This window comes from Protobothrops mucrosquamatus, unplaced genomic scaffold (assembly GCF_001527695.2).
Source record: "Protobothrops mucrosquamatus isolate PMUCROS unplaced genomic scaffold, P.Mucros_1.0 scaffold24, whole genome shotgun sequence".
Taxonomy (NCBI): Eukaryota; Metazoa; Chordata; class Lepidosauria; order Squamata; family Viperidae; genus Protobothrops; species Protobothrops mucrosquamatus.
The window spans coordinates 401665-427872 of NW_015386409.1; the positions used below are offsets into that span (position 1 = coordinate 401665).

Consider the following 26208-nt stretch of genomic DNA (forward strand, 5'->3'; position numbering starts at 1 on the left):
ATGGCAAACACAAAATAAGGTGATAGTTACAACTGTACATGAGATAACATACCAGGTATTTGTTATTAATCCAATTGGTTTTTAAGTTACTTCAACTGTTACAATATAATGAAGTTTATACAAATTAACAATTATTATAAGTACAAATTATACTTATTTCCCAAATTTAATCTGCCTTTTCTAATTATAGACAGAGACAGTGATTGGGAAGGTAGAAATAATTTTCATGACTTCTCTCAAAATAGAATATTGAATGATGAAATTAAATTTATTGCAAAATTCTTCCCATACATTCAAAACTATTGTTTCATTTTTTTAGATTTACTTGTCCTTCAAACTTTCTAGAATCCATCTTATTTCAGAAAAAACAATCATTTATATAAAGTAATGAAATCATATAATAAAACACATTTTTTGCATTTGTTTTGTTTACCTTTTTTAAGTGATAGATCGGGGGCAGTAAATTTAGGCAAGGCAACCAAAAACTAAACCTGATTTTAAAAAATAGCCTAAATTTCACAAGATGACCAAATTGTATTAGATTTGGCCATTATTTTGGCATTCTGTGAATTTTTCTCTCCCCAAAGTATGTGATGTTTTCTAATCCAATGAGGATTCATATAGTTCTTTTACTGGGACACAGTAAAAGAACACGGTAAAATCTCAGGAAAACATTTCCCAAACTCCTGACAGTAAAATAATGTTCTTATAATATTTTTTTAATTAAACAAATTTATATGGCCATCCAACTCACACATGGCGACTCCGGGCAGTTTGCATGAAAGCCTGTATTACTATGTATATACATATGTATTACTGTATTACTATGATACTCCTCATCTTTCCTATCATCTTATGACTGTAACTTTGTTGCTTGTATCTTACAATTTATATTGTTTTTTTAGTATGCTAGTATGATTTATGTTGTTTGCTTAGTTAGTATTCTATGATTATCACTAAGTGTTGCATCTTATGGCCTATGATAAAATGCTGTATTTTACAATTTATGATGGATGTATTTAATGTTTATGATGATTATCATTATTACTTGTATGTACACTGAGAGCTTATGCACCGGAGACAAATTCCTTGTGTGTCCAACCACACTTGGCCAATAAAGAATAAAGAAAGAATTTACACATATATCCAACACAACATTTCTGAGTCCTTTAAGAGGATGAACTACTACTTCTACAAGCAGAAACCAGTGAAGATATAATAAGCTGTATCTCAGATATTTCTTCCATACATTTTGGGAAGTTACTGTAAGAAATTATCCAATTACACACTTAATTTTAAAACAATGACAACACCAACAGCCCTGAAGCTACAAACAAAACTTATGCTAAAAACATACCTGTATTTATCAAATGAAACATCATCTTCAGTGCCAGCCCAAAAACGAGCACGAGAAATTGCATTTAGAATTCTCTCATCCTGGTCCTCCAACTGGTGAGTTATGTCATTCATTATGTTAAGTATTGGGGAGGGTAAGCCTTTTATTAGCTTTGCCTTGGTTAGCCACAATGCTTGCTTCACACCTCAAAATAAATATGTACATATTCACTAACACAGAGAGAAACTAATATATGCTTTTCACCTTACACACAATGCTCAAGTCACTCCAACAATGACAACAATTGTATACTACTTCTACATCCGATTACAGAAGTGGAAAAAGAATAATTATAAAGGCAAAGAACTTCCTAAGAGCATGGAGATGGCATAAGTTTTTTTACGGGTGTGTTTTTAGAACAGGCCTGTTATTTAATTCGATTTTAAAACAAACTATTTATTTATTATCGTGGTTTTTAGTATCGCCTGTTCACCGCCCTGAGTCCCGCAAGGGAGATAGGGCGGTATATAAATTTAATAAATAAATAAATAAATAAATAAGCACAATAAGGAATTATAAATGGATACTGGCTTGAGTTGTTATGGAAATGACCTTGCACCTAATAAATTGGGCCAGTATGGCTAACCTAAGATTACATGGGACTATTTTTTTTTTACAATATTACATGCTACCTGTTTACAGATATATGTAAATATAGAGAGCCAGCTTGATGTAGTAGTTGTTAAGGCATCAAGTTAAAAAGTGGGAGATCATGAGTTATTAGTCCCACTGGGTGACCTTGGGCCAGTCACTCTCAGCCTTAGCAAGGTGAAAATAGTAAGCCACTTCCCAAAAATCTTGCCAAGAAAATCGCAGGGACTTGTCCAGGCAGTCAACGGGAGTGAATAACTGACTCAAAAACACACACAAAAAAAATAACACTGAAATATACATACAACTAATGTAACTATTGAAACATTTTTTTTTTTCCCTGAGCATCAGTCCTTGTCATACAAATTAAGATTAGCCCCGTTCCTTATTTGGATAACTTTTAACTCAATTTACCTGAGAGCGCCCAGTTGCTGGCTCCATCAGGATAATCCAGGGGGGTCTTCAAAACTTGGCCCTTTTATGACTTGTGGACTTCAACTCCCAGAATTCCTCAGGCAGAAAGTCTAGTGCAGGAGGTCTTCAAACTTGGCCCTTTCATGACTTGCGGACTTCAAGGAATTCTGGGAGTTGAAGTCCAGAAGTCATAAAAGGGCCAAGTTTGAAGGCCGCTGGGATAATCGAATTGTCCTCCTCTTCCCCCCCCCCGCCCACGTTCAAAAAGGTTTGGCAGAAGCCCACCAAAAGCGCGCGCGGGGGGAGGGGGTTGTCCTTGACCAAGCCACGCCCCCCACCGACGACCGTACCTTCCTGCAGGCGGCTCCGGCGGTGAAACTCGTAGCAAGGCCGCGCCTTGTAGTCCGGCCGCTCTTCTATTGGACGGCTCTGGCGGTGGTAAGGGTCGTCCCAGCCCCTCTCCCACTTCGGGAACGTCGGCTTCGCCAGCCAAGGCACCGGGTACATCTTCTCCGCGTACGTCACCGTGTCGAGCTCGGGCAGCTGCACCCGCACCGGCGGCGGCCTCCGTAAGTACCATGGCAGGGCTCCCCCGGGTGGCGGCCCCTTCAGAGTCCAGGGAGTGCGAGGCAAGGGACGCCTGAGGGCCTTCGGCCCGTACAGCCCTCTGTGGCGGCGCTGCCCCCAGGGCGCCCAGCATGCGAGAGCGAATCGGTCGGCGGCACGGCGGTCGTAGAAGTCGGGGCCAGCGGAATCGCTTCGCTCACTCGCCGTCGGTAAAAACTAGGCCGACGCTTCACGTACGGCCCTCTCCTCCGCCTGTGTAACCCACTAACTGTCGCCCGCCCCGTCGCGATCTCCCTCCCTCCCTCCGCCCCGGCTCGCAGAAATTAGGAAGGCTCGGGGGCGGGGCCGCGCAGGCTCGAAATCTCTTCTTTCTGCTGGAGGCGTGAAAGAGAGCTCTGCAAGCGACGGCCTGGCCTTAAGGCAGTGTTTCTCAACCGTGACCATTTTAAGGCATGTGGACTTCAACTCCCAGAATTCCACAGCCAGCATTGCTGGCTGTGGAATTCTGGGAGTTGAAGTCCACATGCCTTAAAATGGTCACGGTTGAGAAACACTGCATTAAGGCTTGCCCCAGTTGTACCCAACTGGGACACCAAAGTAACCCTTGCAGGAATTGGGCATGGCCAGTCTAGAGAAAAGAAGGACTAAGGGTGACTGACAGCAGTGTTCCAGCATTTGAGGGGCTGCCACAAAGAAATGGGGGGGGGGGGTCAAAACTTGTTTTCCAAAGCACCAGAAGGCAAGACAAGAAACAGTGGGTGGAAACTAATCAAGGAGAGAAGCAAGCTGGAATTAAGGAGAGCCTTCCTGACCGTGAGGATAATTAACCAGTGGAACTGCTTGCCTTTAAGACAGGGGTAGTCAACCTTGGCTCTTTTATGACTCGTGGACTTCAATTCCCAGAATTCCTGAGCCAGCTTAGCTTAGCTTAGCTGGCTCAGAAATTCTGGGAGTTGAAGTCCACGAGTCATAAAAGAGCCAAGGTTGACTACCCCTGCTTTAAGACGTTGTGGGTGCTTCATCAGTGGAGGTTTTTAAGAAGAGACTGGAGAGCCACTTGTCTGGAATGCTATAGGGCAGGGGTAGGCGACCTTGGCTCTTTTATGACTCATGGATTTCAACTCCCAGATGGCTCAGGAATTCTGGGAGTTGAAGTCCACCAGTCATAAAAGAGCCAAGGTTGCCTACCCCTGGTATAGGGTCTCCTGCTTGAGCAGGGGGTTGGACTAGAAGACCTCCGAGGTCCCTTCCAGCTCGATTCTGATTGCACATGCCTTTGCAGTATCTTTTTCAACTACTCCCCACCCCGATGAGCGTGGTAGCTTTCAATCGTTCTTAGCTGTATTAGTATCACAGTAGCATTTCCCTTTATTCCAATACTAGAGCCTCTCGAGGAGTGTAAAACATGTGAGGTGTTGTCTCATATTATTCTGGAGCAGTGTTTCTCAACCTTGTGGACTTCTGGGAGTTGAAGTCCACATGCCTTAAAATTGTCAAGGTTGAGAAACACTGTAATCTGGAGGAAGAGCATGCAGCAGACAGGCTTGTCTGCTTGCCCACTAATTCAGCTGAAACAAATCCCTGAATGTTTTAATTGCTTTGGCCAATATTGGGAGGGACTCTAGAGTGATTTGGGAGGGGGAGGGGAGGAAGAAAAAGTGCCGTCAACCCCCTCACAAGATCCCTGCACAGCCTATAGATTCACAGGATGAAGAGTTGGAAGAGATTTTTAGACCTTCCAGCCTAAGTCAGGGAATCTGCAGTAACAGTGCTAGCTTCAAAGTGGCAGGTGCGACTGGATGATTGACACTCACCCTTAGTTCATTTTCACTGTGTGCATAGCACAAGGAGCCGGGACTCAATCACCCAGTAATACCCATGATGTTGAAATAAGGTCAACCCCCTGCCTAGTTCAGGGATCTATACCTGACAGATGTACATCCTGTTTTTGTTTAAACCCCCCCCCCCAAAAAAAAAAAAAAGCTAAGCCAGTCTCTTCCATGGTGGAATAACTCTGGCCATTAAGATGTTTTTCCTGACCTGTAATCTACTTCCTTGTAATTTAATTCCTTGCCTTTTTATCCTGTGTCCTGGAACAACTCTGAACAATTCTGCCCTGACCTCTACTGCCTTTCACATATTTGAAGGCAATTATTGTGTCTCCCTGCTATCTTCTCATCAATAAATATTCCCATCACTTTTCTACTGTTCCTCAGAATTTTTTCTTTCTGGTTGCTGATCACCTTGGTTACTCTCATCTGGTCACAGTTCAGTTTCTCAATGTCCTTCCAGGGTATTTTAAATGAATTTAACCAATGAGGTACAGAGGAATGAGGCAGCTGATCTGCAAAATGATTTAAGTCAGCAGGATAGGGGGATTGCGGAGGATTTTGCACTTTTGACCAATCTGGTTTTCTGACAGATGTAGAGGTAGTTGACATCTGGACTACTTTCTCCCGCCACCCCACCAATATTTTTCCCAATATCTTTTCCCTCTGCACCCCCCTTACTCACTTGATGTCCTTGGCATTTTACCATCCTTCTAATCTATGCCTTTAAACCAGTTTGTTCCAAGAGCAATCATGTTTTGGTCCATATCCCAAACAAAGTAACTCTATCTCTCTCTGGGCATGACCAAAACAAAGAAATGTCTGAAACCAGCTCTGCTGCTCATGGAATACATTTGCAGATCAGTACTTTGGAGGGATATTTAATGATTGCAGTGACAACAGAGTCAATACAGGTTGAATAGATATTGGCTATGGGGAAAGCAAATTTTTACCAGTGTAGTTTTCTGCCAACTTCAGTTCAATAATGGGAAAATGTCCATTGTCCAATAACCATCTAATAGGTGGTACACTGGTACTGTCCAGCCTGTCATTTTTAGCAACCCTGCCACAAATTGAAATGATGAGCATATCCTCATATAGCCAAGAAGCCTGGGCATTTGGATTTCTTTAATAAGCAAGTCCTCTTCTCAGACTCAGTGTCAGCTGTCCCACGTCGGTCAGTTAGCAAAGAAAGACTTTGGGGGCCATGGCTACAAAGAATACACTTTACTTAAAGGCAAACTGGTAACAGTGTAGCGAAGCTGGTTCTAACATTTCGTGCTGGTCTGAATAGGCTAGAGCAGGGGTAGGCAACCTTGGCTCTTTTATGACTCGTGGACTTCAACTCCCAGAATTCCTGAGCCAGAATGGCTCAGCTTAGAAACTCTCCCTTTCCCCTCAGCATAGCTGGCTCAGGAATTCTGGGAGTTGAAGTCCACGAGTCATAAAAGAGCCAAGGTTGCCTACCCCTGGGCTAGAGCCTAAGATGTCAAAGAACTTTATTAAAAATGTGACTTTTGAACCTGGCCTTTCCTCATTTAAATTCCAAGGCTGCCTAACCGCATCACAGTACATCATATGCCCTGCAGTTATTCTGCACTTAGTGATGCATGCTTCCATGTCTGTGCAGAAGAGAGAGAGATCATCTCCATCCAGCAGTTTTAAATGGAATAATGTTGGATTGTGTTTTGTAGGTAATGGATCAGAGTGAAGAAGTCTGGCTGTCTCTGAAGCCCAGAGAGCCCCTGTCATCTCAGTGCTGTGGCAGTGGCTGCAAACCCTGCATTTATGACATATATCAGGAAGACCTAAAGAAGTGGGAAGAGGCCAAGGCAAAAGAAGATATAAGCCTCCTCTCCAGAAAGAAGCAGCAAGTAGAGTATTATTAAAATTACTAGGGCTGTGTAAAACATTTCAAAGAGATGCTTCACAAATTTTATTAATGCAAATGAAGGCTGCTGGCTGCTTCTGTGTTGAGCTTGCGTGCATAGTTGTTTCATTTTTCTGTCATTCCCCCCAAAGCAGCAACATAGCTCTTCCAAAAGATGCAGCTGCTTTAATGCTTTGAAGAGGACGTCGTATTCATGCTTTGCAAAGCACTTCTTTTGAATGCTTACATAGACCTAAAAAATTTTCATTTATTTACAGCAAAGATTACAGCAAACTGGAACTCTCCCTACAAGTCTTCCAGTAACTAAAGATGCAAAATCAGGGTGTTCGCTCTCTTTTATTTTGCTTGTAATTGCTGTGAAACTTTTGGTGGATAAGAGTCAGAAAGATAAAGAAATATTTGGGATCAAAATTCAGGGAGAGGAATACTAGACGCTTGGTAACATTCTGGGAAAACATTTAATTCAAGCATTTTTCATATTGGCACCTATTTTTTTTTCCTAGATTAAGGTTATCCTGCTTTAGCTTTCTAAAATATAGTCAAGCTTCTCAAATTTCCCAGAACTGGAGAGAATGCACAGGTGTTTGTTATATAGTTAGTATTATATCTAATCAATCAATATTTAATAAAGTACAAATTAAGCCTTACCATATCTATAAAGATAAATATATCATTAGTATTAGTAATAAATATTGGAGGAATGCTAGAGAATGTATTATTGCAAATGAGACTTCTGTTTTGTAACTGTTTGCTGTAGCCTAGACCTCGGTAGAAATATCAACTAATATCAATATCATTAAACCCGCAGTAGGTTTTTGGTTTTTTTGCCAGAAATTCATTGTGGGATTTTGTAAATGACTCTAAATGTGGGGAGGTTGTTGAATGCCCAAAATGCAATCACATGACCTGGGGGGGGACATCCATCAGAATTTCAAATCCAGGTTATATAAGTAGCCTGAGGAGATCTGTTGTAACTTTGAATGGCTGCTAAGCAACTAGTCATAAATCGAGGACTACCTGTACAGCTACAGGCTTAAACAAATTTACTTGAAGTTCTTGGAACTTACTTGTGAGTAAACAGTGCACAGATGGTTTTATGAGTTTGTAAAACCAGAGGAAATGTATACAGATGGAGAAATCAGGAGAATGTGAGGGTCAACAAATAAAAATGTCAGGATTAGGGATTTTTCATTATTTGCAGTGAGACTGATTGAGATTCTAGGCTGGAAGCCATTTCTCTCGGCCCTCAATGTAAAACTTACAGATACTTTGTTATTTTCTTGTTCAAAATGTTTAATTCTAAGGCTAAAAAAAAGGTTCAAAAAGAATACTTTCTATTCTGGCTTTCACGCTCAGAAAAAGATTAAAACCATGGTAAATAACATTAAGAATTTCATTTATTTATTGAGGATGTGGGTAGGTAACATGTTTTTTTAAGACTGCGGTCTAAAAAGTAAGGTTTTTAACTAGATCTTTACAGAGAACTTTACCTGCTGTCATGGAACTGTTGAAAGCCCTCTTGGACTTCTGCCAAGAGAGAAATGTGGCAGGCAGAAAGTCTAGTGCAGGGGTCTTCAAACTTGGCCCTTTTATGACTTGTGGACTTCAAGGAATTCTGGGAATTGAAGTCCACAAGTCATAAAAGGGCCAAGTTTGAGGACCCCTAGTCTAGTGTAAAATAAGGAGTTGCTTTTGAAAAAAATGGTGTAAGAAAAGCTAGACAGAAAAATGTCTTATGTTCTACCATACTTTCTATTGCTAGACATTGAGGTTTTTTGCTTTTACTAGTCCCACGGTCTTTAGGTTTCTTTCCTCATTAGCAAGAAAGGCATCGCCAAACTCAGAATTATGTGAATAAACTTAGGTATTGGAATTTAAATGGGATTTCAAAAAGGGGAACCTATTGAATTAGATAATGATTGCATTTGTATTTGGGTTTTTTTATTTGTAGTACCACCTTTGAATTGGCTCACAGTTTGGAGGGTATTGTTTAAAACTGTAATCATTTATTGTTGCTCTTGCAGAGTAGCAATTCAGACCTAACTCCAGAAACATTTATGGCTTTCATCATAAGTTCTGTGACTCAATTGACCGAGGACACCTACCAGTACACTTTTAAATTGCCTGGAAACAGCAGCTTGGGGTTGAGTTTAGGACAACATATTGTGCTAAGGTACTGTATAAAATCTATAGCTAAACTGTCCATAGTGTGCAATTTGCTTTTCGATTTTACTCTTGATCTGTAAAGATTTCACACTGAGTACATCATAATTACCACACTCCTAAACTGATTCTTTTGAAAGAATGTGTGAATTCATTGAGTTTATTAATCTTGTTAATTGTATAGCATATGCTACCCTATAGTTGCATTTTTCTTCAATTGCATTATTACTGGAGGTAGAATTAAACGTGTGTAGGAAAACCACTTTATAGGAAAAAGAGAATATAGAATTATAGTGAATTAATTCACAAGGACAATGTAATCCTTTTGCTGTTAGGTAGGTAAATAAAATGTAGTATAAAACCATCTCTTTGACAATTTATATATTTATTATAAGAGTATTCTGCCTTTTCCCCAAGGAATTCCAAAGCAGCATAGGAACTTTCATCCTCCCAACAATTGTGAGAACTAATTATTAGTTAAAGTAACTAGCAGGACTTGCCCTATGGACATATGGTTAAATAATTGTGCATTCCTGCAGCTCATTGCCCATTATATTATACTGATTATCTGAATGATCTGTGAGCCATTAAAAATAGTCATATAAATAAACCTGCTGATAGCAAGCAGTTGCACTAATACTAAGATTATACAATTGTTTTGATAGCTGGATGTTTCACCTAACTTAATAATGAATAATAATATGGACTGTATTGAGCTTCACAGCTGTCTGTTATTGATTTGCACTTGATAGATAATGGGAGTTGACAAGGAAAAATTCAAATCACTTTCTAGTTTTTAAAATAGCTGCACTTAGATCCATTTCTATAAATGAATATCGCCAACCTCAGGACAGAATCTTTGCCTTTCATGACGAAATCTCCATTTATATCACAGAAGTTATAGACTGCAAGATAAATTCTGCTATTCAGGGCTATTTCTAACACTATTATTCCATATTAACATTTTGGAAAAATTGTATAGTGATACAATCAGAAAATGAGAGCACATATATATAGATACATACATATCAGGCATAATAATGAAACCTGTATCTTGCAAAGATGTTAGACTCATCTTAACCATCTGCTTATTTTATGCTGCTGCATAGTCTACAGTTATCTGGTGTATGGGGTAATGAATCTAGATTGAATTAATATTTCTATGCTATCAAGAAGCATAGGAAAATCCAAGACTTTCTGTTTCCAAAATTCCTTAATTCTGGCATTTATTATATTAGCCCTTGGCAGTGATGGGATTAAAATATATGAACAACCGGTTCTCTGTGTGGATGCCTTTTCCGGAAGTCCATTCTGGGCCTGGGCAACAAAAAATTAGCTGCCAAAGTGGGGCGAACTGGCTGAATCCCACCACTAGCTCTTGGGACTTTTAAAAACGTTCAAGAAGTTTAATGAGAAAGGTTTGAACAAGAAGAACAAGAAAATGGTGGTGCGTTGCCTGGCTGTGGCTGCTTCAGCTCTCAAAGTGTTTGATTAAGGTATTTTGTCTGATTAGTCAAGGAGTAGCCCCAGAAGGTGTCGGTATTGATGGAAAATGCTGAAGAGTTGCAGCCAGGACCAGAATGAAGACTAACACAGAGAAGCCTGCTATATAAAACCACCAGATGCCAGAACTGGTGGCTTCAACTGACTTGACAATGCCTTGTCAGTTTTGTTAATGGCCTGATTCTGATATATACAGCATGCATTTCTTAGTCAGGTTCTACCTTACAAGGCTGACAGAGTGTGAGTGATGGTTGGATGGCTCTCTTAACTGAGGTGGGGGGGGAGAAATATCAGGGTCAGGCATGGACAGGGTAAGAAATAAAGGCATGAAATACCCCTTAGGGTGGTGATGGGCAGAGAAAGACATGACAGGAATCCAAGGGTGGGCCACATACAGGAAAAATAATACCAGTGGTTGAGGTCAATCCCACCTTCTGGCCTTTAATACTCACTCTGGATGCTAAGCTACTAAATCCTTCCTGTCTTTGGTGTCTGATTGCTGCTCTTAAATTCTATATCAGCCTGTATAAGACCTCCTTATCCATGACATGACCATGGAAGAGGCAGCTGACTTGGCATGTTTTATTGAAACCGGGTGTTTTCAGAGGAGGAGTACCCCCCTCTTGGAGATACACCCTCTAGGTTTCATGTTTGGCATCAGGCAGGGTCTTTTGGCAGGGGGACATATGGCAGTTGCCAACTGGTAGGCCTTGTAAAGTTTCACAGATCAGGAACCAAAGATCATAGCTGAAATTCAGTTCTAGAGAGGCTTTGCATTTGTTGCGGTTTGATCAGCCTGCCTGCTAGATCCATTTGGTGCACCAGTTATGCTTGTTTTTGAACCAGGAGGCCCTATCCATGGTCACATGACTTGTTCACTTGTATGTGGATTATTGCAATGCACTCTAGAGTGGATTGTCCCTGAAGATCACTCAACTGTCCAAATGTTGCAATACAGGCATACTATGGTAGATCCATGTAACACTTCTGCTTTGTGAGCTGCACTACAATACTTGCCAGCAATCTTCTGGATATAATTCAGGGTGCTGGCTATTACCTATGAAGCATTTCATGGCGTAGGCCTCATGATTTGAGGGACTGCCTGTTTCCCATGGTTTCTGCCCATCCTGTCTTTTCAGACAGAGTTGTCATGCTCCATGTCCCATCTGCTGAGAATATGTCCTGATGTAATCCCAGAAGCATGCCTAACGTCAGCCTTCCCACTGGTAAATGTAAATCAGTAAACTTTACTGATAATTCCACAAAGGTGCAGAAGTAGCAAAGCCAGTTCTAAAGTTTCGCCGCCCCCCTTTCCCCCTGGACCTCCCCACAGTTCATTGTCCACCAATCAATTGTATTCATTTTGTAATGGGAACATTCTGAGCAGCTCAGAGTTTTCCCAGCGTTTGACCTTGGGGTATTGGGACTGTCCCGGGCACTGCATCGGCTCACTTGAATTCCTCAATTCCCTCCCAAGCCTTCCTTGCATACCAATACTTTCTGTCCCCCCTCCCCGTTTCCGTTGTCTGGTTGCAAGCAGGGGTGCGTGGTGAGTCAGCCATGACACCTTCTCTGTAATCGCTCCTGCCCTCCGGAACAGCTTTTCTTCAAATGAGCCCTGAAGACCTAGCTGTATCCCAGGATTTGTGCTAAGGGACTGGAGAGCAACTTTGCTGGGTGAGAAATTGATTGTGGGTTGTCCTTTTTAGCTTAACTGTTGTGTTTCTCCTGATCCATTGTTTTTATACTTGGTTTTTATAATTATTTGCTGTCCAAAGTTGTCCAGAATTGGCTGGCTATAAATACAATATATAAATAAATTTTGTTGGAAAAACACCGGGCTGTTAAGCATAGCAGGTATCATTTGTTAATTTTTATTTCTACACATCGGTTATTTATTCTTTCGACAATGATGTCAAGATGAAAACCCTTTTCTGCTGCAAACTATTCATAATCCTCACCTTCCCCCGGTGTCGTTCTTTTCTTACTCTGTAGCAGCAAAGCAGTACAACATAAAAAAACCGTATCTGGCTTTAGGAAAGGAAAGAATTGTTGAGGAGGTAATATGGCTGTGTTGGAGAGGAAAAACCTGAGGTTATTTCAATACTTGGATCTCTGTGATCTTACTGCAAAATGGGAGGGAATAGTCTGTTGTTTGGCTGACAGAAGATAACCCATAGAGATGAGGAAGGATGCCTGCAGTGCTTTTCAGACAGCAGCCTTTGTTGTGAGAATCGTACAGGGCTTACAAGAATTGTTGGAGATTCAAATCAAGATTCCCTCCCTTGATCTTTGCTCCCTTTCCCCCTTTTTTTCCCCCTTCAGAGGAATAGTGAACAGTTTGGAGATTCAGAGAGCTTATACTCCAATTACGCCTGTGAATGCCGAAGGGTTCTTTGAAGTTTTAATAAAGGTAAATAGGTGCCTTTGTTCTATAAATTAACAGCTTGACACAGCAACGGTCATCTTCTATGCCACAAGAATGCTCAGCTTTGGCTTTTTATAATGGGGGGGGCTTGTAATTACAGTTTTGGTTCGTTGGTATTCTCTTTGCCCCATACCAAGCCCTACTCAGCCTAGGCAGCAGGACAAAACCATAAGATGGAATAACGGAGCTGATGTGTTTCAGGATGTTCTCTGTTATTGAAATGAAACATGTATTCCTGCAACTTAGAAAAATGATCAACCTAGAAAGTTCAGACCATTTGAAAATCAACAATGGGCAATAAGGTTTCTGCATAGGAGAGCCCTTTAAAATGGGAGTCCCTTCCTTAAAATCAGAAACATTGAGGTCCTTTCTTCTGCTTTCATCTTCCTCTGTCCTGTTGGTCTCATTGGTTTTGTTCTCTATTTGTAATTTGAACTGCAGGGAACAACTAAACTGCTTCAACATAAAATTAAGCCATTTCTGTCCGTATGAATCACACTCCCACAAACTAGTGTGCTCCAGGTGGGTTAGGTTACATCTCCCATAATTCCCAAACTCTCAACCACAGAAATGAAGGTATGAAAAGATTGTTAGAAACCAAGGTAAACATAATAACTTACCATACAGTATGTGACAGTTAAATGGACATATCACAGAGCAGGACATCAGATATAGTCAACAGCTATGTATAACTTCAGGATCCATGTAAAATCAGACATGTTTCCTGGGTGAATGTCATGGTTCATCCATAGGGTAGTAGTTGCTGTCCTTGTATGCTTATACTCAGAAGGAAAGTTGGCTAATCTTCAATTTAAGAATAAGCTTAATGTATATGAACACCCTAGGGCAGGGGTAGGCAACCTTGGCTCTTTTATGACTCGTGGACTTCAACTCCCATGCTGGCTCAGGAATTCTGGGAGTTGAAGTCCACGAGTCATAAAAGAGCCAAGGTTGCCTACCCCTGCCCTAGTGGAAAACAGATTTTGTTGCAGCGGGTCCTTGAAGAAAATCATAATGAGCCACCAGGTTGCCCTCGGCTCATCACTAGGAATGTGAACTCTTCAAGATTTTACCATAGATTGTGTGCTATTTTTTTCTGGTATCATCATACTTCTTTTGAAATGTTACAGGTTGTATATATAAATCTTTCTGAACATTGGAGGGCCTAAAACATATGAAAAATGGTTGCAGGAATTGGGTATGTCTACTTTAATGACAAGAAGGACTAGGGGTGACATGACAGCAGTGGGCTGCCACAAACAAGAGTGGGTCAGCCATACTCCAAAGCACCTGAAGGCAGAACAAGAAGCAATGGATGGAAACTAATCAAGGAGAGAACCAACCTAGAAATAAGGAGAAATGTCTTGACAGTTAGAACAGTTAATCAGGGGAACTTAAGAAGTTTTTGTTGCTCCATCATTGGAGTCTTTTATAGAGAGATTGGATAACCATTTGTCTGACATGGTTTAGGGTCTCCTGCTTGAGCAGGGGGTTCGATCAGAAGACCTCCAAGTTTCCTTCCAACTTTGTTATTCTGTTACTCTGAAATGTTTTACTATGTCTAATCTGCATTAATACATTATCTTTATAGGTTGACTGTGCTTGCTTATTACACAGAATTTTTTTGTATTGCAATAATAGTAATAATGATAGTAATAATGCTTTCCTTTCCTATAGAATCTGTTCAACCCAAATGAAACCATAGTTAATCTCTAACAGTAACAAAAGAGATAAAAACACCCATCGTTTGTATAATATGGTATAGATTGTTGTCAATCCAGGATTGTTCTCAATCCAGACAATTTTGGGAAGTAGTGTATTATTAATAGTAGTATAACTATTCCTGCTTTTACGACTAATATACTATCCAAGGGCTATTCAAATGCCTCTGTGTTCCATGATTACAGCACTGCACTACAGTTAAGTGTACATAAGTGGTGAATTTCTATGCTTATCCTTATTTTTGAATGATTCTTTAATAGTCTGATTTTTAGAGGGGGGTTAGTAAAGCCTAGTATAGAGTTTTTCCTCTGCAGGAATTTTCCTTCCATTATTTAGAAGAATTTATTATAAACCACTCTGATTGTTTCTGCATTGGAATGAAGAAGAAATCTATTCTTAATACATTTTCTCCCCTGAAACCAGTATTCCATTACATGAGACACATAGCAGCTGAAGTCTTGATTCTCCACCCCTTTAATTTAATATCTCCATTTGCTTCACTGTAGCTGGACTTGCAAACATTTTTTAACATGACACATTAAAAGCAACCTAATATTGCATGTAAAATTTAACCGTAGAAATGGCCATAGATAAATGAGAAGAAAACATTTATCTTAATTGCTGGGTAAAAACAATGCAAATTTAAGTAAGATGTACAGTGAGTTACACTATAATAAATATTTTAATTTTCAAGGTGCTACACAAAACTCTCTTCTTGTCTAGATTCCCATTGAAAGTTATTTGGCACAATAACAGTATATATTGGCAATTTTAGTTTTCATTATCCCACTTCTTTTGTTATGCATGAAAATGTTTCCTACCAGTGTTACTTATGAATATTTGAGGGTTTCAATTGTGAACAAAAAATTTTATGTCACAGTTCTATTTCTATTCAAACTTCATAACTGAAAGAAGACTCAAACGAGGCAAAATAACACAACTGGAATTTTACTTCTCAGAATGTTCTCTTCTTTCTATAAATACACAGAGGATGAATGGTTACTTGCAGCTGCTGCTAATTAGTATATCTACTAAATAAAACTTGCTTGCAAATTGTTCGTAGTTCGAGCAAGTTTAAAAATACTTACGTAGTTTTTCTGCTCTCAGTACAACTGGATTAAAAGCAAAAGACAATGTTTAATTTAAATTGAATGTAATGAAGCATTGTACACAAATGCTAGATTTAAGTATCACTCTGATTTAATTTTTTTCCCGTAATTATGTGTACCCCAATGCTTTTTTAAAAAAGTTTTAATTGAGAAGATGTGAATAACTGGTTTGAAATTTGTATTCTCTCCATTTTAAAAAAAATGCTTTCTTTGATTTCTTTTGCAAGTGCTATAAAACTGGACTAATGTCCCAATACATAAAGTCATGGAAAACGGGAGACGCCGTTTTTTGGAGAGGACCATTTGGAGGCTTTGCTTATACAGCCAATCAGGTAATTCCTATAAAAGATAGCAAACAACCACCGATATTGATTCGTTTTGGTTTTTGAAAATGAAGGGGGAAAAAAATCTATAAGCCAATCTCCTTTTTCCTGGATTATTGCTGGGTTTGTTTGTTTGTTTACCATAAGGACTCAGAAAACACAGTAAACAATCAAGATTTGCAGTGTGTTAAAGTCAGTGTACTTTTCTTCTAGAAAAAGGTATCTCTAAAATAGTTATTCGTTTCTGAGTGCATACTGTAAGTTTACACTAAAAGCATGTGAATCTGTCCTGATCATCTAGCCCTAACTCTAGAAATACTGTCAGTTCTTGTGCAACTTTTGGATTGGGGGATTTAGTCTTTTTTCCTGTATTTTCATCTATGATTTGTCCTTTCAACTACTTATTACTAAATTCTTCCTAGCATTATTCTAACGCTATGTCAGGGTCTGCTTAACTACTTAACTACTAAATACCTAGTGATTTATTGAATTACTGCTGGTGATATTCACCTTGTTCACATATAATGTTATATTGTAATATTATAAGTCAAAGCAAATAACATTATGCCTCAATAGTATGTATGAAATCAAAGTAGAAGGACTACCATGCCCATCTTTGGCTGGGGGTTATGGGAATTAAAGACTGCTATATCTAGAGAATGTCATATTAGAGAAGGGTGGGGTAAGGTAATGTGGACTAATCTATAGAGAGTCCAAGGTAACTGGATGTTGCCAGATATTATGATTATTATTTTGGAATCACTAACAGCAGGTATACTTTGATTATATGTAATTTATTCCTGTAACTTAAGGTCCTGGATTAGACAGCATAATTGCCGTAGGATATCTGATTGAAGATTTTAAAAATGTCATTTACTAGAAGTCATACACATAGCTTAAGAGGGTCACAAAGTGTAATTTGAACATAGCCGTATGTTTTCCATATACACATAACCATGACTGGACCAACCAATTTTGAGAGTAGTAGAAATATATCAGTAAACATTGTCATTATTTACTATAATTTGTTTTCAAAGTTTTGAAAAAGAGATTGTAGCATATGGCTGAAGTGTGTATATATTCACATCTATTAGTGTATGATCTTATGGCAGCGTTACCAATACTGCAAATAGAGGGGAGAGCACAAATACTTTCCAAATACAAAATTCAGGTAATGCAGTTTCCAAACTTGGCAACTTTAAGACACATGGACTTCAACTCCCAGGATTCCCCAGCCATCATGGGAATTAAAGTCCATGCCTCTTAAAGTTGCCAATGTAGGGAACTCCTGAGATAATGGAATAACAGCCAATCCCATTGCACATGCAATTAAGGGCAGATTGTCTAATGAAGTCATCCTGGGAACACTTATACAACCAGATTAAAGAATGTTTCTTGCATATGAACTTAAACTAGGATATTTCCAGCATGGTCCTAGTCCCCTTTATTTGAAAGCAATGCTCATCAAGCTCAGGCAATAGGCTAAACATGTATAGGGCTGTATTTGTTAATAGCTATCAGCATCATCTTTTTAAGATCTTGCTAGTCATCTTTCTCCTTCAAACATTATTCTTAATACAAAATTATGTAGTTATAAAGCAGTAATCCAAATAAATAATACTCTTGTGGATATTTTTTTTTTGATTAACCAGATACTTTAAGGCTGGAATCTAAAATTCACTTGCTAAGGAACATTCCATCAGTATACCTTTGTTCCTATATGTGGGCTTACACTGCAAATGTTCATAAAATATATTTATTTGTGGGTGACACATATATGTACCTTAGATGGAATCATCCAGCATGGACTGATTTAAATCAAAGTGATGTAAATCCAACTTCTTTTTTTCAGTTTAAAGCTGGCCACCATTCTTTCTTTTTTTTGTAAAAAAGTTTTATTGGTTTTTTTCATTTTTTACAAAAGCTTGGGACACAACGTGGTGGTCAGGGTGACAAATCATTCGAAAACAAAATCATATAAGTATAGCTCAGATTAATTATCAAAAATTTCCTCTCTCTTTCCTAAATATAATGTTGCTTATTAAAATTAATAGAGTTTTAGGTAAAATTCAATCAAGCAAAAATCATCAATCACATTGCGATTATAATAATCTATATCCTGTTTTTAAGCTTTACTAATTACAGTTCTCATACTCCAATTACGTTTTAATGAACATATAGTTGGGATTTCAGGTATCCTTAATGATAAATCATTCATTGGAACTAATTTTTTTCCTATCACAAGCTGGCCACCATTCTTTATGAATTTGTAAATTAAATGGAACAAACTCTAGTTTTACATTGTTGCAACTTTACAATAAGGCCGTGCAAAAGTTGCATCCAATCTGCACTGTTCTTTCTCTCCTTACTTATAGAGGAAGGTCTTTAAAACATTACAACATAGAATTGTTTGTGGGTTAAGATGATGATGGAGTTTTCCAATTAATCACTCTGGTGGAATTGGCAGCATTGTGCCACTAAAAAAACCAAGACCCACCCCTTGCGTATGTACATCATGCTGTTACACATGCAGGTGCCACAGGGACTGAGTTTACAGTACAAAGGGGTGGTACTGCTTTCATTAAATGGACAAAAAAGAGCAGAGCTGTGGAAACTTACACAACATAGACTCTTTCTTATGAATGCAGGGAAAACACTGAGATTCAGTCTAGGAATATGGGAAACATTGAACATAATTGGCTTCTCAAGTCATTTGAATATCACTCCTTTCTACTCCGTCCCTTTCCCTAACAGAAAATGATGAGATGGTATCATAAAGTCATCTTGCAAACCACTTGCTTTCCACTTTTGATGATTTAAGACACATTTGCTATATTTTGTTTAATTTTTAGTATGGAGAACTCCTCATGCTCGCTTCTGGGACAGGCATTGCACCAATGCTTCCTATTATCCAGTACATAACTGAAAATGAAGATGATGAAACTTTTGTAACTCTGGTAGGCTGCTTCAGAACTTTTGAAAATATTTACATGAAAACTCTTCTTCAAGAACAGTCTCGATTCTGGAACATCAGGACATTTTACGTATTAAGCCAGGTAAATATTTGTTTGGGAAATGGTCCCTTTGTACTTCTGAGACAATCCCTTCATTTGATTATATTATGCGCTTTGCAAGTGGTAGATGACGAATTCATGACAATCCTGCAATCTCAATGTAACTGGATTGTAGCTTAGCAGCAGAGTACATGTTTTCCATGCAGAGGGCCAGGTTCAATCCCTGATGACTACAGGTAGGGTTAAGAAGGATTTCCTGACTGAAGCTCTGTAAATCCAGCACCAATCTGTGAAGATAAAGATTGATGCAGACAGCTGAAAATTTATTTTTTCATGCCTTCACTATGTGAGATCCCTTCACCAGGCACACCAGAGAGGTAAATCCTGTATTGCTTATAAACACTGGAATGCACTCTTGCGGGAGCCAGCTCAGGCCCCTTTCCACTTTTGAAAATAACTTTCTCTCCATTTGGTCCCTTTTTAAGCGTTTAAATAATTCCAGCACTTTAGTGATCTAGCTGCAACATCTCTAAGCATATCTATATCAATTCAAGGCCTGAGGACCCAAAAGAAGTTTACTTCCTATATTGTAGATGTTAGGTTAGATTGGGCAACAAGAAAAACCTGCTCAATTCTGGAGTCAGGTTTTTTTTGTGCCCAATTCAGGCTTTTTCATGCTACTGTTGGAGAACACAAGGCAGCTTAAAATCTATAGAGCAGCGGTTCTCAACCTATGGGTCGCGACCCCATTTGGGGTCGATCGACCATTTCACGGGGGTCGCCAAGCAAGGCTGCCTGCCATTTTTTTTCCCTTTTCCGGCGGGTGCCTTACCTCCCTTGAGCTGGGCCAGCTGGTGGTCGGCCTGCTCCGTCTCTGCCGCTTGCCAGCTATGCCTCGGCCGGCGCAGGGGGCGGAACCACGCATGCGCAGCGCTCCCGGGCAGGGAAAGTCCTCGACGTACGACCAGTTGGGTAGTCCTCGACTTATGACCGGTTTAGTCCTCGACTTATGACCGGTTTAGTCCTCGACTTACAACCGGTTGGGGTCACGGCATTAAAAAGGTTGAGAACCACTGCTATAGAGGATGGCTACTCCAACAGTCCAGTGCCATTTTCCCCACTTCTCTTTATGATTCTTTTAATGGTTTTTTCATTCTCTCTACATTTTCTGTCCTCCTACAAATACTTAAATTCTGTGCATCTCTTATGACACAAATAGGGCTCCCGAGACAGTAAACTACTTATTCTGTATTGATAGCATTACAGGGCATATCTGAGTGACATTCTCAAGCAATTTGTTTCAGAAGTCATCAAGATATTCAGGTTTCTGCTTTGATCAGCTAGTTTGAAGGAAGAGTATGCATTTGGGGTTTAACCTGATAAAGGATCAATCTTGTATGAATGCATTTTCTTCACCTTCGACTCAAATTAACTAAGCATTACGTATTAGCCAAGAATGGCAATGATCCATTGACTAATTTTAGCTGGATTTGGACTATTACATAGGAGGTTTTGTGAAGCAGTTTAAAACAGAATAGTAGGACTTTATTTTAAAATAAAGTCTCTACAAATCCAATGACTGCGATAGGCAGATATGACTGTTTCTATTAATGTGAGGTTCTGAAAATGCATTTGAAATCTTAATTCATTAGAATTCATGATATATTTTTGTGAATTTTGCAAATGTTGCACATGTTATCTGTTTTACCTTTTAGGAACAGTCACTTAAAAATCTGCCATGGAGCTTTCGAGAGACTACACGTCTTGGTCGAATAGATGAAAGTCTGATTAAGAGTATGGTGAACACATGTAGAAGGCAACCATTTGTTTTAGTATGTGGCTCAGTGACATTTAATGAAGATATGGAGAAGTACTTGAAAGCAATTGGTTTTGAAAACGAGTCATATTTTATATTTTAAATCACTTCAAATAAAGTGGGCATCTCGGCTACAGATATTATTAATGGACAGGTCTGCTGAACTATTTTTAAACTTTATATGATGTATATAAAGAATTTTATGAATGGTTCTGTAAATTAACATTTCAGAGCTTATTATATTACTATTCAGTTTGTTGCAAATGTTTTGTACAATTCCTCTACCTTTTGTGGGAAAATTGAGATCTGGTATAGTGCAATGTATATAGTACAGGAACAAGGATCAGAGTCATCATTCTGATCTTCCAGTTATTGATCTGAGTTGGCTGAAAATCTTTCTCCATGCCAAGCTGAACCACGTGCAAGAATTACACTATAGAAATATATCTCTTGCTATGTTGTACTGTGGATAATATCTGAGCAGAACATTCTGCTGTGTAGCTGTATATTATCAGAGTTTTGCCTTATCATCATTCTCTGCAAAATGATTTCAGAAAATTGAAGGACACATTGTGAATCTCGGCCTAGTACACTCTAAATCCACTGGATTGCCACTTCTTTAAGAATCACAATAACTGGAAACAGTGGATTCCAGTATTATTTTATTCCTATTAATTTAAATATACATTTGTGAAATATCCCAACAATTATTTTGCTAGCAAAGCAGTAATTGTTATAATAAATAACAGAATAAATAAACAGAATTGCATTTTTTTTCACAGTAAGTCTCCAAATCATGCTGGTTATGACTTTTTCTACTTTGTTTTTGTTTATAATGGAGCACTGAATCCAATAAAACACTGATAAGAATATCATTAAGCTTGGTTATATTTTAACTTTTACTGAATCTATTAATACCCATTTAAGCTCAGGTAGCAAAATCTACTATAAGGAGAGACTGAAACAGTTTCATTTTATATCATAAGGACTACATCTGATCTGTTTTAGGAGGAACAAACATATTGATCTCTAAAACCTAGGAAACCTGACATTTTAGCCTAATGGAAAATTGCACTGTTTTGTTTCAGTCATGGAAACTGCTTTGTGAATAGAAAATGCCCCAACCTTAGTGAATATACTTTTCCCAGTAGCAATATAATAATCTATAAAACTTTGCTTCTAAGTAGAGAAAGATTATAGTTTGGTGCTAGAAAGTCTGCTTTTGTATATAATATGTTTCTAGCTTGAGTTTGTCGTATCTTTATTTAGCCTAATCTTAACAGGTAGCTCAGTGATATGACTCAAGACAATGGAAAGCCTCATATCTTTGTATATACAGTACAATGTCATGTATGTATTGCACATGGGACTATGGTTTTGGCTGGGAAGAATTTATATGAAATATGTAAACTATTATAGCTATCAGTAATCATTAATAATCAACATCAATTTTAACCATGCTAAGAAAGATAGGACATTACTGTTGACATTTGTTCTTACAACTTACAGGCATTGGTACCATGTGAAAATGCCTTCAAATAATGTGCATATATTATATCCAAATAGCTTCACGGGTATACGAAGCATTTAGATAATCAGCAGATTTGATGACAAACATTTCTGTAGGGTTAAACTGATGTGGAATCATAGGAGACAGACTTGATCCAAATATGAAACACGTGTATTCCCATTACCCTCATCTTCAGATAGTAGTAAGGAAGATCTAAGTATCCAGCAATCTAATATTTCAGCTTTCAATCTGAGGAACAATTGAGAAAAAATGAACCAATGTTCTACAATGAGGATTTGAAATTTGCAGCTAGTTTTATTATTTAGAAAGAAAGCATGAGCAGAACAGAAGGATCCTCGCACTTGTCCAAATGGTGTTAGTTTGGAGATGCATCCCTGTTGCATTTTCGATGAATGCTACATAGAGTCTAGTACCTGCTTAAAAATCTAACATATATGCAACAGCATTACCTTTATTGATCAACTTTGGGATCTGTGAAATAGATGGGTGAGGAAGAAGAGACTGCAGATCTCATAGGATACCTTGTGAGGCTTGAACTGTTTGCTTCATGCTCCTCCCAGCTGTTTCTAAGCCCCTGCTTGAGGTCCAAGGTCCCTTCCAACTCTGTTATTCCATTAAGCCAAGCTTAGAAATTCTACTCTGGGCTGCAGTGAGCCTATTGAAGTTTCCCAAGGCTGCTATTGACTAACATTTAAAGAAGCAGCTGGTCCAGCCAAGATCTACTAGTTGCAGAAACTTGCACATTGCATTCAAAAGAAATACTACACAGTGAAGCATACAAGTTGAATGGATACAAATGTTTATTTCTTCAAGCAAACCAGGGATACTATCCACCAGCTCAGACCAGGTCATGGATACGGGTTGCTAAATTCTCTCCCCCCCCCAAAAGAAACAAGCTGAAGAGATTCAGGTAGAGCAGTGGTTCTCAACCTGTGGGTCGGGACCCCATTTGGGGTCGATCGACCATTTCACGGGGGTCGCCAAGCAAGGCTGTCCGCCATTTTTTTTGTCCACCATTTTTTTTGTTCGCCATTTTTTCCCCTTTTCCGGCGGGTGCCTTACCTCCCTTGGGCTGGGCCAGCTGGTGGTCGGCCTGCTCGGTCTCTGCCACTTGCCAGCTACGCCTCGGCCGGCGCAGGGGGCGGAACCACGCATGCGCGGCGCTCCCAGGCAGGGAAAGTCCTCGACTTACGACCGGTTGGGTAGTCCTCGACTTACGACCGGTTTAGTCCTCGACTTACGACCGGTTTAGTCCTCGACTTACGACCGGTTTAGTCCTCGACTTACGACCGGTTGGGGTTGCGGCATTAAAAAGGTTGAGAACCACTGAGGTAGAGGATAACTCGTGAAGTTTTTCAGCCATTTCCCTCTGAATTCTCTATGCTCCTTAAAGACTGCCTCCTAGCCATGGCTCCATGAATGCCTGCACTGGTGTGGCTCAGGAACTAGAATAGTTTAATTCCTCATTAGGCAAGATGTAGGATAAAAGTCCAGCAGCTGCTGAGGAGGCGAAGCAGGAGAGGTCAAGGCCAGCTGCCTGGAGAAATCAGGAGATGCAGAGGTAGGATGGAAGAGACGGGTGGGAGTGAAAAGTGACTGGCTAAGAAAGCAAGAATCAATCCTAAGCTATTGGGGTTTGTTTTACGGGGAACACATGCAATTTTGGGTTCACACCAATGAGCTATGATGTCTATGCTATTAAGATATTGGAGTAGAAAAGGGAAGACCCAGTTTCTAATCTCTCTTAAGAACGAAAGCCAACTGGATAACCTGAGGCCAATCACTCCCTCTCAGCTTGATCAGCATCAGGCTCTGTAAAAGTGCCTGAAAAATATAAAACTCCCCATGTTGTGTCATACAAAGGAAGAGAATTGGGGCACGTGTTAAGAACGACAATAAATGGACAAATGCTTTATCAACAAAATGGAACAAAATAATGTGGTTTAATCAATAAGCCAATGGTGGTGATTGCTGGTATCAATGGAAGAAAGTTTGAGCAATTTTAAATTTCTTTCTCACACTCTCTTGTTTTGTCAGGTTGAGTTCATGTTTTGCTAATGGCAGTTCTCTATCCATGTCCAGTCTCTCACTAGACTGTAAGAGTCTAGTGAAACCTACAAACCCTTTCTTGGAAAAAGGTATTTAAATGCATAAATATAGATTCCATTACAAATGAAATCAATAATGTTCAAATATGGTTATCAAAATATTTAAAAAATAGGAAATACGTAACACGGTGATATATATATATATACACACACGTTTATATATATATATATATATATATATATATATATATATATATATATATATATATATATATAAACGTGTGTGTATATATGTGTGTGTGTGTGTGTTTGTTATTAAATGAGGTTAGTTATTAAATTAATAACAAGATAATACACTTTTTAAGAGTATAATCATTTTAGATAGGGAAATTTAATGAAGTTAACAAACACTTTTGGAGTCTAGAGGCCATTAATTGCTTTGTTGTCTACATACATTATTGAATTAAAAACTAAAATTCAATTGTTTTAGGGAAAATAAAATTGTAATCTTTTTTTAATCCAAGTTCACAGTCCCTCTGCAATCCCAGGTGAAAGATCCCTGGGTTTGGAAAAAAAACTACCCACTTTAATTTCAGTCCCATGGCTCCAGGGAAAGACCAATTTTCTGGATCCTCATCCCACTTTTTGGGGTGTGCAAGGTTTTGCTTGTGGCTGACATATATCAGTTCACAAGGCAGCTTTTCCAGATCAGAATAGTCTTGATTATTTTCAAGTTTTAGATGCTTTTCAGAAAATTGCAGCGATAAATTTGAAGGGCTTATTTTGTTTAAATCCTGCTTCTTGGAAGATTGGAGTAGATTTTGTTAAATTATCCAAGTATCTTAACCTCTTTGCCCCCATCATTTTCACTATTACTTTTTCCACGAAGAAGCAGATCCCAAAGTATGCAGCTAACAAGAGGACCCTTGTTGGTTTTCCTTTCCTTTCCTTTCCCCTCCCCCTCTGTCTACTGACTGACAAATGGTAGTAGCCCCATTTAAGACATAGTTTGTGCAGCACAGGCACCAGGTCAGGAGAGGGTGAAACATGTCACGGAGGCTGAAATACGATGTCTCCTGGGATCAGGTCACAGCTGGTGTTTCTGTGCAGTCTGCATGCCCCCTCTCCTGGCTGATCAAACCCATTGTGTCTATTGTGTGCAGCAAACAGTAAAAGCTGGAGACACAAAGCAAAACGAGAGGAATGAAGAAAAACTAGACGAGCAGAAAGCATGCTGCTCCACAGGGGGATGTTGCAGGGCAGGAAGGAAGGAGAAAGCAGAACTCCTATCAAACCAAGCAGTTAGTTGTTTATGATGGAGAGGACCTGCAGCAATACATTGCGAGTTTCCCTATTATTCAGATCTGCAAAATAAATGCAAGATGTGATATTGCCTAGAAAAAAAAGTGAATCTAGAAAAGGCCAGCAGTCCTGGTCCTGACTGAGACCTCCTTAGGGTCAGTGGTGGAGAACACAGAGGTTGTGGAAAGCTTCCCATTTGAAAAATCAGATTGAGCCTGGACCCCTGGCTGCAAACCAGTCCCTCTCTCTTCAGTGTGGACCTCAGGCCCTGAAAGCACTTCACAAGAGCAAATTGTTCCACCATCAAGTACAATCAAGTGCAGCCTGGATTTAGGTGGAATTTACTGCATGGGCTTTACTGCTCTCGTGCAGAAGGCAAATAAATGCTTAAAACAATATTTGTGCCGTCCTCCTTTTGCTACAGTCTGAATCCTCCTTCAGCTGTTTATCCGGTCCCTTGAATGGTGACCTGTCCCTTGACTATTCCTTGCACCTGGCACACTGGAATCTGGTATGGTCTCTGCTGTTTTTCACCCCGGGTTATCTATTCAGCTTAGCTGT

At 39.3% G+C, this 26208-nt stretch overlaps 1 protein-coding gene across 1 annotated transcript; it reads left to right on the forward strand.

Moving 5' to 3' along the window:
• The first annotated feature begins 2953 nt into the window (after positions 1–2953).
• On the forward strand, positions 2954–21639 carry LOC107283030 (NADH-cytochrome b5 reductase-like). Its single transcript, XM_015810871.1, has 7 exons — positions 2954–2970; positions 6492–6671; positions 8713–8861; positions 12680–12767; positions 15841–15945; positions 18789–18992; positions 20666–21639. Exons 2-7 carry the CDS (start codon positions 6495–6497, stop codon positions 20867–20869), a joined length of 927 nt encoding a protein of 308 aa, XP_015666357.1. The 5' UTR covers positions 2954–2970; positions 6492–6494; the 3' UTR covers positions 20870–21639.
• Positions 21640–26208: the final 4569 nt, after the last annotated feature.